The sequence below is a fragment of the Panthera leo genome, chromosome D3 (assembly GCF_018350215.1).
Source record: "Panthera leo isolate Ple1 chromosome D3, P.leo_Ple1_pat1.1, whole genome shotgun sequence".
In the NCBI taxonomy this organism is placed as follows: Eukaryota; Metazoa; Chordata; class Mammalia; order Carnivora; family Felidae; genus Panthera; species Panthera leo.
This window is the reverse complement of record NC_056690.1, coordinates 31491027-31504363: the sequence shown is the minus strand read 5'-3', so window position 1 is coordinate 31504363 and position 13337 is coordinate 31491027. Positions and strand designations below refer to the sequence as shown.

Sequence of the window (13337 nt, the reverse complement as noted above, 5' to 3'; positions counted from 1 at the left end):
TGATGGGGGTATCAAGCACTGTGGTTGGAACATATGCAGAGCATTCATATTTCTACATAAAAACCTATGTGTTGCAATTTTTTAAACACTAAGAATACATTAGTAAATTATTCCATGCTATAGGCTAATGTCCACAAATATCAAACTATTACTATGTTTTGAGTCTATAGGAGTCAGCGTTATTTTAAAATCCTCATTCATGACTTTAAGTGTAGCAAACTTACTTAAAATGAACTGTTTTGTTTTCTAAAGGCCAAATTCCAGGGCTTAATTTTTATGTGGAAAACTTCACCTCAGAGCAGAATTTTACAGCATAGTCATAAACCTCAAAGAATAGGAATTTGTAATGGACAGAACCATTAATTCTTAACAGGAGTCACATTAACAGATATACAAGTCACATAAAATGGTTCCAAGAGCCTCTGGCAACATTGAGATACAGAATCTTTAACATGGATTTGCAAGTTAGTGCCTTAAAGGAATCAAGCAGTCAGGCTTTAAAAATCCGAGTATTGATCTGCTTGACATACTTTGGTTAGTTCAGGGGACTTTAGTTTGGATAATTCTAGGTTCACTGCCCATTAAGCAGAATGATAGATAGAGTGGGTAGGAGCTTCTGAGTCAAGCTTCCCAGGGTTCCGACCTGCAGCTTGCCTCTTAGCAGCCATTTGACCTTGCACAAAGTATTCACCCTCTCTGAACCTCAGCTTCTTCCCCTATAAAGTGGGAATAAGAAAACATGACATGAAGGTAAAAGATATACGGTGCCTGAAAGTGCCCAGAACATAACAGTAGATCTTTAGAATGTTTATAAATTCTAATTTTCTGCTATATAATCATTATAAAATATTCCTAACTCTCCAAATGATATTTATCTGTGAAAATTTCTGTTGTGAGTGGGATACCCTTTGAGGGTGGGAATATGGTGACAAGAGACAGCAGGGCATGACCAAGAAGCCCATGGTGATTAAATGCAAGGATTGGACCAGGCAAGATGCTAACCCAAGTTATATGTGATAGAGAAAGATTCTGGTATAGCAGAGCACCCCTTTACCACCTAGAGGTATTTTGTGAAGCTAATGACCCCCTAGTAGCCCCTGAGCTAAAACCCCTGCCCTGTGCTGCCTCTTTTGGCCACTGAGGTTGCAGATGCTCCTAGTCGCTTCAGCTTGTCACATTCGGACCTGGCTGGAAGCCAGTCCTTAGAGCTTGGTTGTTCAATTTCTTAAATAAGTAACTACCTACATACACATAGCACCTAAGACAAGTTCAGCCCTACAGTAAATGCTTGTCTGTCAGATTGCATTGAAGGTCCAGTATATTTCCTCCTAGGGTCTGTAATCACTTAGTAAATATTTGTCAGATGAATTAATGAAATGAAGAGCTTTATAGAGGAAACCTGAAGATGTTGATAGAGTGGGCTTGTGGAGACAACAGCTCTTCAAGTCCTTGTTGCTATCAACAGACCCTGTGAAAATGTCTATCTTAGGCAAGACTTCCAAGGTCTCTGCTGTACTCAGGGAAACCACATACAGCTTTGGGACATTTTTTTTAACTGCTAGTAAAAGCAGTTAGCCCATCAGAGTACTCATTTTAGAGATCCATATTTAAAGACCAGGAGGGAAGAAAGAATTCCTGAATGCAAATGGCTTTTACACTTTCCTACTTACGTGTTTTTATGCAGCAGACTAGTCTCTTCCTACACCCTTCTGCTGTGTGTACTGCCATTTTCTCTGAATTAAGGGAAGAGAAATATTGGCACTCATCAGTTAAAAGGCCCCAGCACAGCGATCCACATCCCATCAGCTAGAATTAGGTGTTTATCAGGACATAAACCCCTGGCTTCTGGGAACCCCTGGTCTGACCTCTGTGTTTTCTTCCTGAAGCACCCTCCCAGGCCAGTGCTTAAAAGAAAATAGAACAAAATCAAGACCACCACCTGGTGATTTAGCCTTGACAACCCTGTAGTGCATGCTGACGGGTGGTGACACACTGCTGTTAATCAGGCAGCATGGCCAGCACACGTCAAACACAGCCCAGAGCGACTCTGGTAAACACCCACCTCAGCCAGCAGTGTGCCTGCTGTGCGGTTTGGGCACTGTTTTGAAAACAAACTCATCCATAAAGTCAAAAGCTTTTAAAGTGATTTTTAAATAGATTAAACATTGGGAACAATTGAACAGAATGAACAAGGAGCTTAATTAAGATTGACTCCCATGGCTCAAATGCCCAGTGATAAGGAAGCCAGCCAAACAAAGTAAGTGTGTTAAGGCTGAGTGGAATACAATACAGCCATTAAAGGTGAAAAATATGCTGGGTTTTGGGTTTGTTTTTTTTTTTTTGTTTTTTGTTTTTTTTTTTGATACATGAAATACGCATCTCAACTAATGTTAAACCCCAAAGTGGACTATTCACAGTCATTTCAAAATGTAGGTATGTCCATTAACAAACGACAGAGCCAACTTTTATAACGTTGACCAATATTTTCATAATATTGACTAACTCCTTGATTTTCAAAAACAGACTCGCATGACAGTCATATGCAATCTTATGAATATTCCCTTTTAAGGACTTGATTTCGAGTGATCACTCGTACCGAACTGACTAGAAAGTGCCATCCCCAGATGGCAAGGACCTGAGGTTGTAGTGACAAGGGAATGTCAAAGACCAGCAGAGCCAGTCTGAAGCCATAGTGTCTAAAGCTTGATGCTTTCTGATGCTGACTCTTCTCTGAGGAGGGTCCCCTGCCCTGGTGACCACACCCCAGCCCAGTTTCCTGAGCCTCACCCTCTTCATTCACCCAGCCACGTGACTCTGAAAAGAAATTAGGGAAAAGCAGAACAAGAAAGGAGAGTTATGTTTTAAATTTGGAAATTGCTCGAGAAAAATCAGGCTGTCTTGATTGGCACATGCAAATGTACGCAACTGTTAATTTTCCTGCTGAAATTCCCATTTCTTTTATCCACAAGAAATCTCTGAAAAATCTTCTTGATGGTTCTTTTGTTCCTTTCCTGCCTCCACCACCAGTAATTAAAACATGAAATAGTGGTGTCTTCTGGCCAACCTAAGGACGTGGTGGTGACATCAAGCCCAGAACACTGCTGTTAGCCCCAGGTGACATGCTGGGGCCGACAGCAGGGACAGGCTGCTGACGTAACTGTCTTCGTTTCTAATGCTGGTAGTAACCAACAGCATTTAGTTTTGCTTTGACAACTCCTCCTACAGCCAAAACTATTGTTATGGTCCACATGTCATTGCTATTTATCCTAAATAAGGAAAAACAAAGGCTATTCTGGGCGCAGAGCAGTGCTTGTGGCTGGGGTTATTTGCAGTATTACTATGGCACTCTGCCCTTTTCACTGTGGCCACACTGATTTTTTATGAAAAGTGCTACAGCAGACACAGGGCCTTCCCTTAAGTCTCTTCACACAGCCCCAGGGCATCAGAATGCACCGGAGATGTCTTAACGCACATATGAAAAACCGTGTAGACCTCAGGGGAGACAGAGACCGTGCTTGCACAAAATGAACCAGGAAAACGCTCCCTCCGGAGAGATGTCTCTGCTTTACCATTTGGACTCTTTAATTTCTGAACGTTGTAAACTCAAACTGCCTAGTAGTTAAGAATGAGAGTCCTGACTTTACAGCATTCTCTGTGGTATATTTTTGCTACCATGCATTGAGAAATAGAGGGGAGAGAAGTGAAGGGCTGACAGGGAAGCGAGAGTGGGAGGGGGAGAAACTGAGTGTTTCCTGCTGTGGTTATGACTTTGCCAGTTGCTAGTGCACAGCTTAGCTGCAAGAGCCATGCGGACTGCTCCCATCAGTTAGAGAGAGACTCTGGGGAGAGAGGGACCCCAAGGATGGCCTGCAGCCTAGCTCCTGGCATGAGGGACGCTGTGGGCACTTCAAGCCAGGACGTGCTCTTAAAGCCGGATCCAGAGCAGAGAAGCTTGAGTGGGTAAGAGTCCGTGCCTGTTTGCACGCGCTGCCTCGGTAAGCTCTCTCTCCATTTCTTCAACCTTGAAAGCTTCTAGCTGAGACCAAGGGAAGAAATATTGTGTTGAGATTTGTAGATCTCCCCCTTTCTGCCTTGTCTGGTTTGATATTTGCCTGTTAAAAAGATTATTGAATGCAGTGGAACAAGATGATCTGTTTAGCTGCATTCTGCCCGTCCATATGTGTAACATGTCCCATGTGAGGCCAAACATGAGAAATGCAGACTAATCATTGATGTATGTTGCTGAATACAACACTGGGTGTTCAGCTGCTGTCAGGATTTGAGACCCTGGACTTGTTATCTGCTCTGTGACACCACCAGCTTCCTACCACAGAGCTTCTGATTTCTGTGGATGGCAGTTGATAATTGGTAGCCACAGTCTGCGGTCAGAGCCACAGCATTTGAGTCTAGCACCTGGGCTGGGCCCTGCTGATACAGTAGAGAGAGAGAGAGAGACAGACAGAAGCGCGCACACACGCACACACACACACACACACACACACACACACACACACACTCACACCCCGCGCTGGCTATAACTGCAGCTCTGAGCTGCCTAAAGAGGAGATTGCCTGAAGCTGAAGGGATGCTTTGAACTGGGGGCGGGGAGGGGGGGACTGCGTCACGGTTGGACTCCCCCTGGCAGAGGACTCGAGTATGTCCAGTGACCACCTGAACAACAGCACACTGAAGGAGGCCCCGTTTAAAGACCTGTTTTTGAAAAAAGGTACACTTTCAGAGGCCAGCTGTGGATGATGCCTGCTCTCTGGGGTTTGTGGTGGTTGTTCCTGAAGTTTGGTCTGAGGACAGAGTTGAGAAGAGTAGAAACTCTTTCTCAAGAAGTTTGTATCTCCTTAAGAAGGGTCTATCAGCTCTGAGAACGCTTCAGGGCTTGACTCTGTAGGAAGATGTGTTTTAGGCTTTTTCATCTTCTTTCTCTTCTGTGATCAGTTTGTTCCTGTTGGAGATGCTATACATAAATACACAGGTTTGTTGCTTTGGAGTTTTATTTTTTAAAATGTTCTGTACATGAGACTAACTCCCCCCCACCCCACCCCCAGAAATGCTATTACTTATCACTAGACTCATGGGTACTTTTTTTCACCCTGAGTCATTGAAAACAGCATTTGACAGAAAAGATGTATTTCTCAAGATGTGGGTGGTTTACTGGGTTGTTTCTCGGGTCACCAGTCTACTAACAGTAGACCTTAGGAAAGCAAACTGTGACTCTGAGAGGGAGACTGTGAGAGACAGACAGACTGCTAGCTAGGGAGCATTCAGGAGTCACTGCTCTAAAATGTGAAGAAATGGTTACTTGTGCAGCTGTATATTTTTTCTGATACATTTTCCTAAATTAATAATGTGGCGATGGGGTGGGGGTGGATTTTAAATGAATCCTATAGAGAGAATTATGGGTTTATGTATGTATTTTTTTCCATTTATAACATAGCAGAGGGATAGACTTCTAAAGGGTTTGTAATTGCTCTTACTCCTCTGCTATGTTTTCAGAAAATCCTGTCAATCATCTTTGATTGGAACATAGTTAGCTAGATTTCTTTCTGAAGAGATCGTGAGACTCTAGATTCTAAAATGCATGATGAAAAGTTGTATCGGATGAATGCTTGGACCTTAGTGGATTAAAAAGATGTTATTCTAGCAGCTGGATGGGCTCACAGTGTCTGCATTCTAGGGATTTGGTAGTCAGTCTAATGATTGCTCACTGATACTTGCCTGCCAGTGTCATCAAAGGCACCTGGCTGCAGACTAGAGTCAGGCAGATGTGGGCCACACCTTGCCCTCAGAGCGCCCCATGCCATTTGACTATACTGTGCTTTCACCTCTCCTCCTACAGAACATAGGTATCATTTCCTACATTTATATCCTGCAAAACATTTTATGTAACTATATTAATATAAATAGGATTCTGTAAACAGGTAACTTAATAGCAACCATGAGGTTCTTTTTCCGGTGACTGTTTACACTGCCTAGAATCGTTATAATTGGATAATTTTTATGAGATATGAAAACCTTTGGTAAAACTTCATCACTGAAGTCATTAGTGTTTGGTGGAATTCTGTGCTAGACATTGTTAAAAGCAGAGTAGCCAATTGGGACCCTTCCTTCCAGGGATTTCTTTAGCATTTTATCTAAAATGAACACTGACTTTGTGCCAGTCATGTGATGTGCTACCTACTAAAGATACTAGAAAAGATCAAGATACTATCTCAGAGCTTACTCGAGAAAATGGGCTCTGTAAGTGATAAGTGCTATGACAGAGTGCAGCTGCATGCTAGGGAGCCCCCCCAAGGGTAGTAAGCCTGTCATCAAGTGGTCAGGAAAGAGCTTCGTAAGGAAGATAAAGCTGGGGGGGTGGTGACAGACACCAATTTGGGGTATTTCTATGGGGTTGTTCTTCTCCCTTTCTTTTGTTCGACTTGTTATGGGATAGACTGGAGTAGCCAACCCACCCAGGGGAAAGAAAATTCAAAATATATAAGATAATAATCATTACGATTATAGCTCTTACTGTTTTACCTTCTGAACTTCAAGCTGTGAAGTTATTCATATAACACAGGCTGAATTTCCCCCCCTTCGACCATGGTGTTTAATGAGTGTGAATTTTCATTCAGCCATTAAAGTCTCCAAGAGTATTTTTAAACTAACAGTTCACAAACTTGAGGCAATTATGGTCCATGTAGATTCCAATTCCTGCCCCCACCTGTCTTCCTGCCCCCACGTCCCTGTCTCTCTAGGATTGGGGAAAGAATTTACCAGCCTTTAGGAACATTCAGCACTTTAAAAGTGTCACAGAGCCGTAAATAAAGAGCAAGGCACCCCCCACCGGGGCTGTCATCTCACCACACCCACTCTGCCCCGGAAAAGCAGATACTTGGTCGCTGTGCCTGAGCCATGGTGGGGACCTAGGAAAGCTCACTGGGAGAGAGGGGCTGCCCAGACTAAGTCTCTGTGGCAGCTAGCCAGGGTCTCAGTGCTGCCAATAGGTTGTAGCACTTGGGGGAACGAAGTGGAGTGCTGCCATTGGTTAGGTGGCAGAGGAGCCATTTGTGGTGGCGTGCAGGGATTTGTGGAAAGCATTCAGCCCTTACAGTGATGTCACAATATTCTGCATGGCACCCAAGGTATTTCCTTAGTGGGGTGAAAGGAGGGGGTTGATGAGAGGCACAGACTTTGCCCCCAACCCCCCATTTATAGGTTCTGTAAGGCATAAATCACACATCTGGAGCTTTAAACATTTAGAAAATAGGACTTCTGTGAAGTTGATATATTAATCAAGGAAAGACTACATGGAAGATGGTGTTAGCCATCCCACAAATAGAAATAAGTGTTATATTAGGAACCTAAGGTGGTAGAACCACGCTTTCCCAGAGTTCTTTAAAAATAGTACAGACGCTCATGCTTCTAGTATGAGTCAGTTCAGCTCCTCGTTGAACCAGAGAATAGACCCACAGGCCTCACACAATTTTCTCTGTTCCTATAATTCTCCACTGCAGAGCTTGGAGTTTCTTAGGGATAGTTCTATAAAAGTAGAGAGATGTAATCATCACCATCATCACTGTCGCTGTTATAGTAATAAAGTAAGGTGCTGGGATGCCTTCCCGTAAGTTGTAGGCTGAATGTATTATAACATTTCTTGTGTTTGGATTGCAATGACTCATCCATTATAACCTTATGAACTAGAACCCCCATGAAAGGAGGGGGAGTGTAAAAATTTGACTTTGGCCTAAAATTCTTTCCTTGCATGTATTGCTTTTTGGCATTGCTCTGTTGATGTCGGTATCTATTGGAATCAAGAAAAACTGACCAAGTGGGCTGTGTTCAGAGTCCATATTGGGCACATGAAATTTTAGAAACCCTAAAGTATCCTATTATTTTCTCAGGACTCTACTATTTCTATAGTTTTTTTTTTTTAATCTTTCTGTTTTTAATAGTTCTTCCAGAATTCATTCTCTCCTTAGCCTCTCCTTCCCACCCTATTCCCAAAACCAAAATCACAAGCATTTTTCCTTTCTTTGTACCCCAAGTTCTGTGCACCAATGCACATTGCCTCTCCCCCACCACAAGAAAACAGACAACATCTTGTAAGGCCAGATGTGGGCAGACCAGGGTGAGGGAGGGTGAGGCAGCAAGGCCCCAGTGTAGTATAAGGTCTCAGCTGGCCTCTGCCTCACTTCTATGCACAGACTGTTGTTCCTAGGCACAGGGCTGGATGCCACCTTGATTCAAAAAGCAGTAATGTGCATGCATCTGTCTGAAGAATATGCCTCTCAGGGCCTGTTTAAATTGTCTCCTATGGGGTGGGTAGTAGGCCTCACCATACCTTCTGCTGCTCTGTATCTATACCCTTTGCACCCTGGGTCTCCCAAGCTTGGAGAATGTTGAGGAGGAATCAGTGATGTGTAAGGCAGGAGGGTGTGTGTGTGCACTTGTGTATGTGCGCATGCATGTGTGGGAACACATGTGGCCAGGAACTGCTACCTTGAAGGGATGGTGGTTTCAGCAGGAAGTGAAGAGTGCTCACCCTGCCTGAGCCCTGACTGTGCAGTACAGGAAATTGCTGGGTAAGGTCCCCAGAAGTCCCAAAAAGGTCTGTGGTTGAGATCTGGAGTGCAGATATCTTGAAAATGGACACCTTGAAGAACAGGTGTGCTGAATTTCACCCGATACTTGCATTCAGAAGTGAGAGGTTTTGTTTTGTTTTATTTTGTTAATATAAAGCTTCTTTTACTTGTCCTGTGAGTTATTTTCTTGAGGAGGTGTAATATCAGGCCCTTGGCAACAGAGCCACATCCGGGTACTGCAAAATACTGTGCGGGCCCAGCTGCCTCTGAGCAATCTCCATGCAGGAGTGAAGGGTTCAGGAGTGGCAAAGGAAGAGACAGGAATCACCTATCACTGTTATTACACAATGTATGCAGAGAGAAGGGGGGGACTGGGTTTCCCATCTACCGTCCAAGCTGTGATATCCTATAGTGGTGTGATCTTTACTTAATTTGCCTTTTATGATGCATTTTTAGTAGAATTTTTCCTGTTTAAAGTAGAAGAGGGTGTGGGAGGACAAGTATCAGGCAAAGGTGCTCACATACCCCCTTGTGAGCTTGAAGGGGGAGTCTTGAAGGGAGAAGTTATCAGTAGCAGAGATCTCTGGAATCTGGATGTCATCATCATACTTGTCCCCAAGAACACTCTCTCTGTTCACTCTAATTTTCATTCTGAGAATTCTCTGGACCCTTTTAGCCCTTTATACTTTCTAGTTGTTAGTGTTTGAGAAAGTAGTCTTTTTTCATTGATGCATTTTGCCCAGCGTTCAAAGTGAAGGTCAGCTGCACATTTGACTGGGGCTGTGCCACTCTGCTGAGGCTCCATCCCCAGGAGCTCCACATGCCTCTCTGACTTCAGGGTTTCAAGAAACATGACAGGTGACCCTGGACTGCAAGCAGGGCCAAATCGCTGCTGCTGTGCTTACTATTGCTCCTGTGTCTGATTAGGACTTGGTTGTTAGGATGGTGGCCTTTGGGACCTGGGCCAGTCTCTGCAGGAAGAGCTGCCTCTCATGCTGGCCCAGGTCCTATAGTAGCTGAAGCTCTGATTGGGCTTCTGTCACCCAGATTGGCCACTGGGCTACACTGCTGGGCTGCTTGCCTTAGTGAGTGGCACCCAGGGTGTGCCAGCCTGTGCTCTTGCCCCAGGTGAGTTCTGAATTATTCGGATGCCTGTGAACCCCTAGGGTCTCTGTGTGTACTTTGCTCCATAGATGCACCTGCTGTGGCTGTACTTGTGCATGAAAACTCAGGAGAGTGGCCCAGGAGCTGTTCTGACCACATCTCAAATCCTAGCATCAGGAGTATCTCCAAGAAATCCAGGCCGTTAGTGTTTGTACTAGAGTGCCTGCTGTCAAATCAGTCTAGACCGCCAGTTCTCCACGTGTGGCTCAAGAATCTCTGGGGATCCCTGAGACCCCAGTCCCTAGTGGTCAGTAAGACCACATCTCCTTCATATACCTCAACCAGAACCAACATATCCCAACAGATTGAAGGTGAAGCAGGGAGAAGAATCCAGCTATCTTCTATTAAGACATATAAGAGGGGAGTCTAAGTAGCTTAGTCGGTTAAGTGTCCAACTTCAGCTCAGGTCATGATCCCACGGTTCATGGGTTTGAGCCCCACATAGGACTCTGTGCTAACAGCCCAGAGCCTGGAGCCTGCTTCAGATTCTGTGTCTCCCTCCTTCTCTCTGCCTCTCCCCAGCTTGTGCTTGTGCTTGTGCTTACTCGCTCACTCTCTCTCTCTCTCTCTCTCTCTCTCCCTCCTTCTCTCTAAAATAAATAAACATTAAAAGAAATTTGAAAAAGTCATATAAGAGATGTGCAGAAGTGTAAAGAAATGCCACCCTTATGAATAAATTTGTTTTGAAAATAGCATATATAGTTGTTATATATTTTAATATATAATTTTTCTTTTTTAATAAATAAATATTTAAAATTTTCAGTATTGAATGTAAATATGGCAAACATCAATAGATGTCATCCATACAAATAAAGCTCTTTGGGGTGTAACCAGTAGCTTTTAAGAGTGTAGAGGGGTCCTGAGATGAAAGCACTGGAGAACTGTTGGTATTAAGCAAAGCAGGAGCGTGGGAGGAAGTGCAGCAAGTTTGGACATTTGGTGGGGCGGGAGAAGGGGGGCGGTGCTTTCCAGCTGTTGGCACCTTAGCAGGGCCAGGGGAGGGCCCACTATACATAGCATGTTGACAAGAAAGCTGATGAAACACAACCTTAGAGCAGGTAGTCCCCTTTAAAAGAAAGATTCCATACACTTTCCACAACTAAGATCTTTCTTATTCATGCTTACGATGAACTCTTTAATGTGCTGTTAGATCAGAAGATCCATGTCCTTCAGAAGATATAAAATGTTCCATGTGCTGTCTCAGACCAAAAGAAATCAAGTCCAGAGCGAACACACATCTAAACATAAAAATGCAATCTATAAAAATCTTAGAAAAAAATATTTTTAGAATACTGGAGAAGGCCTTCTTAATCAAACAGGAAGCTTGGAAGCCATAAAAGAAAAAGTATTTCATGACATAAACATTTATATCTTTTATAGAGAAGCTCACAGCAAAGTTAGTGACAGACTAGGAGAAAATACTTGCAGCACATGTAACAAAGATTTGTAGTCATAATATGTAAAGACTGCTTACCAGTAAACAAGAAAATTACAAATAAACTGATATGAACTAACATGATTATGAAAAAGAAATTGCCAATCAGGGAAAGACCTAAAATTACTAGTAAAACAGATTAAAACAAGATATATGTTTTTGTCTATCAGATTCATGCAGATGAGAAGGGTGAGTATTCAGTGTTGATGAGCATGTGGGGCAAGAGCCTTCTCATAAGGCAGGGTCTCAGTAGCTATGAGCATTTAAAAGGATATGTCCTTGACCCAGAAATTTCAGTTTTAGGAATCTTTCCTGTATGGATACTTAAAATGTGGGTCAACACTCACATTCACACACATACATACACATGCACATACAATCTTTTGGTCACAATAGAAAAAAAGGGGTGGGGGGGGAACACCTAAATATCTATCACTTGGAAAATATAAATTCCAGTATATCAGTGTTCTGGAATAGATAGCCACCATAAAGAATGAGGTTGGCTTTTATATATTCTTGTTTTAAAATGCCATGATACATTGGGTGGAAAAAAGCCAGCAATGTATTTGTACAATGATTCCACTCATTAAAAGAAGAAAGCCCTTATTTATTAAGCAAATGCACAGATATACACAATGGGTGAACTGTGTGAACCCCAGGATGGCATGGGGTTCGGTGGGGTCAGGGAATCCTGCAGGCCTACAAAGGACTGTTACATTGTACACTATTTCCTTCTATATTGTTTAAATAATTTAAATTGTTTAAATAAGTCTTCATTATTTTTATAATAAAAATCCTTTTAAGAATCATAGATACACCCCAAATGCCCATAGAATTATGGAAAATATAATTTGATTGCATTGCTACAGATGGTTATCTACATAGCTTTCTATATTCAGGAAAACATAACCTAGAAAGACGTCCTTCAGGTGAAGAATTAACCCATGAAGACTTTGTACAGGACCCCTCACTGTAATCATCACTTTTCCTATTTTTCCATGTCCATAAAGCAATGAAGCTTTTTTGAGAAAAGAAAACATTTGTCAATTTCAGGGCATGATTTAACCTGATGATCAGCCATTAGGCCTTGGGGTGTGTCCAGAACAATGACAGCAATGCAAGATGGGGGTGAGGTGGAGAGCGCAGCACCTGGGCCTCACCGACAGCCAGGCTTCTCTGTCAGCCATGCCCATGAGATCCACCCTTTCACTGCCCACTAGGACTGTACTCAGCAAGCCCACCCGGCCACAGCCACTTAGCACACTGGCATGGCAGTTCGGTTCCCCCATACTCAGCTCTCCATTCTCCAGGGTGCATATTTGGGCCAACCCCACGATAGGTGCAGGTGTAGTCCAGCCAGGTCCAGCAAGCATGTATGTACATCTTTGTCCCTCGGCTATATAGAGGCCGAAGGCAGGAGTGGAGGGGTAGTGTCACAGGACAGGACATGGTGGGATCCAGGAACACCCTCCATTTACTCCCATGCCAGTTCCAGCCCTTCTGTTTCCAGAGTATGGATGGTGGGGGCACATAGGTGAGATTTGGGGGGGAGGGTGTTACCCCAGTCCTTTCCTGCATCATCCCAAATGTGAGCCCATACAGTGAGAGATAACACCTCCCCACTGGCTATCAGCCTGGGTCCTGCAGCAAGAGCATGTGTGTGTGTGTGTGTGTGTGTGTGTGTATGCATATGCACGCATGTGCATATGCATGCTCTGTATGTATGTATATCCACATCTGTGTGTATTCAAACACATGCATACATGTGTGTATATGTGTACATGAATGCAACATGCCCGTGTGTGTACATGTGTGTTGCTGTGCTCATGTGTATACATGCATGTGTGTATGTGTAGGGTGTATGCATGTGTGTGTTACTGGTTCCAGGCAGTAACACAATTGACAGAGCTCTCCCCTTTTTCTTGCTCTTCATTAAACCCCACATCTCCCCACCTCACAGCAAAGTTGTGTGCTGTCTTCCTCACGATCTTCAGAGCCTCTCACTCTTTAAGTTGACACCCCTACACAATCACTTCCTTTGATTGTGTGGGGAGACTCAGGAAGACAGGTGGGCAACACGCAGCAAGGCAGTGCTAGAAAGCAGGAAATGTGTGTTCTAGGGTTGACCTTGAGCAATGGGACTCTGCTTCCTCCCTGCA

The 13337-nt window shown here is 43.6% G+C and overlaps 1 protein-coding gene and 1 long non-coding RNA gene across 11 annotated transcripts in view; one reads left to right on the top strand and one right to left on the bottom strand.

Annotated features, from left to right (window-relative positions):
- LDLRAD4 (low density lipoprotein receptor class A domain containing 4) overlaps window positions 1-13337 on the top strand; it is a 180125-nt gene that overhangs the window by 136932 nt on the left and 29856 nt on the right. Inside the window, exon 1 of one of the 10 annotated variants that reach the window (XM_042910180.1) lies at window positions 3839-3960. The exons of 7 other annotated variants lie outside the window; for them this stretch is intronic. Coding sequence is in view for 1 of the 3 variants with exons in the window: in XM_042910173.1 (XP_042766107.1) it covers window positions 4657-4726 (70 nt within the window). In the remaining 2 variants the exon portion in view is untranslated. Of the gene's footprint in view, window positions 1-3838; window positions 3996-4512; window positions 4727-13337 lie in introns of those variants that run through there. 2 more of the 10 variants (XM_042910179.1, XM_042910173.1) reach the window with 2 other exon arrangements.
- Window positions 364-7221, bottom strand: LOC122203404. Its single transcript, XR_006195163.1, has 3 exons — window positions 6535-7221; window positions 1671-1733; window positions 364-716 (listed from the first exon to the last, which is right to left on the bottom strand). It is a non-coding gene; the product is annotated as an uncharacterized LOC122203404 (long non-coding RNA).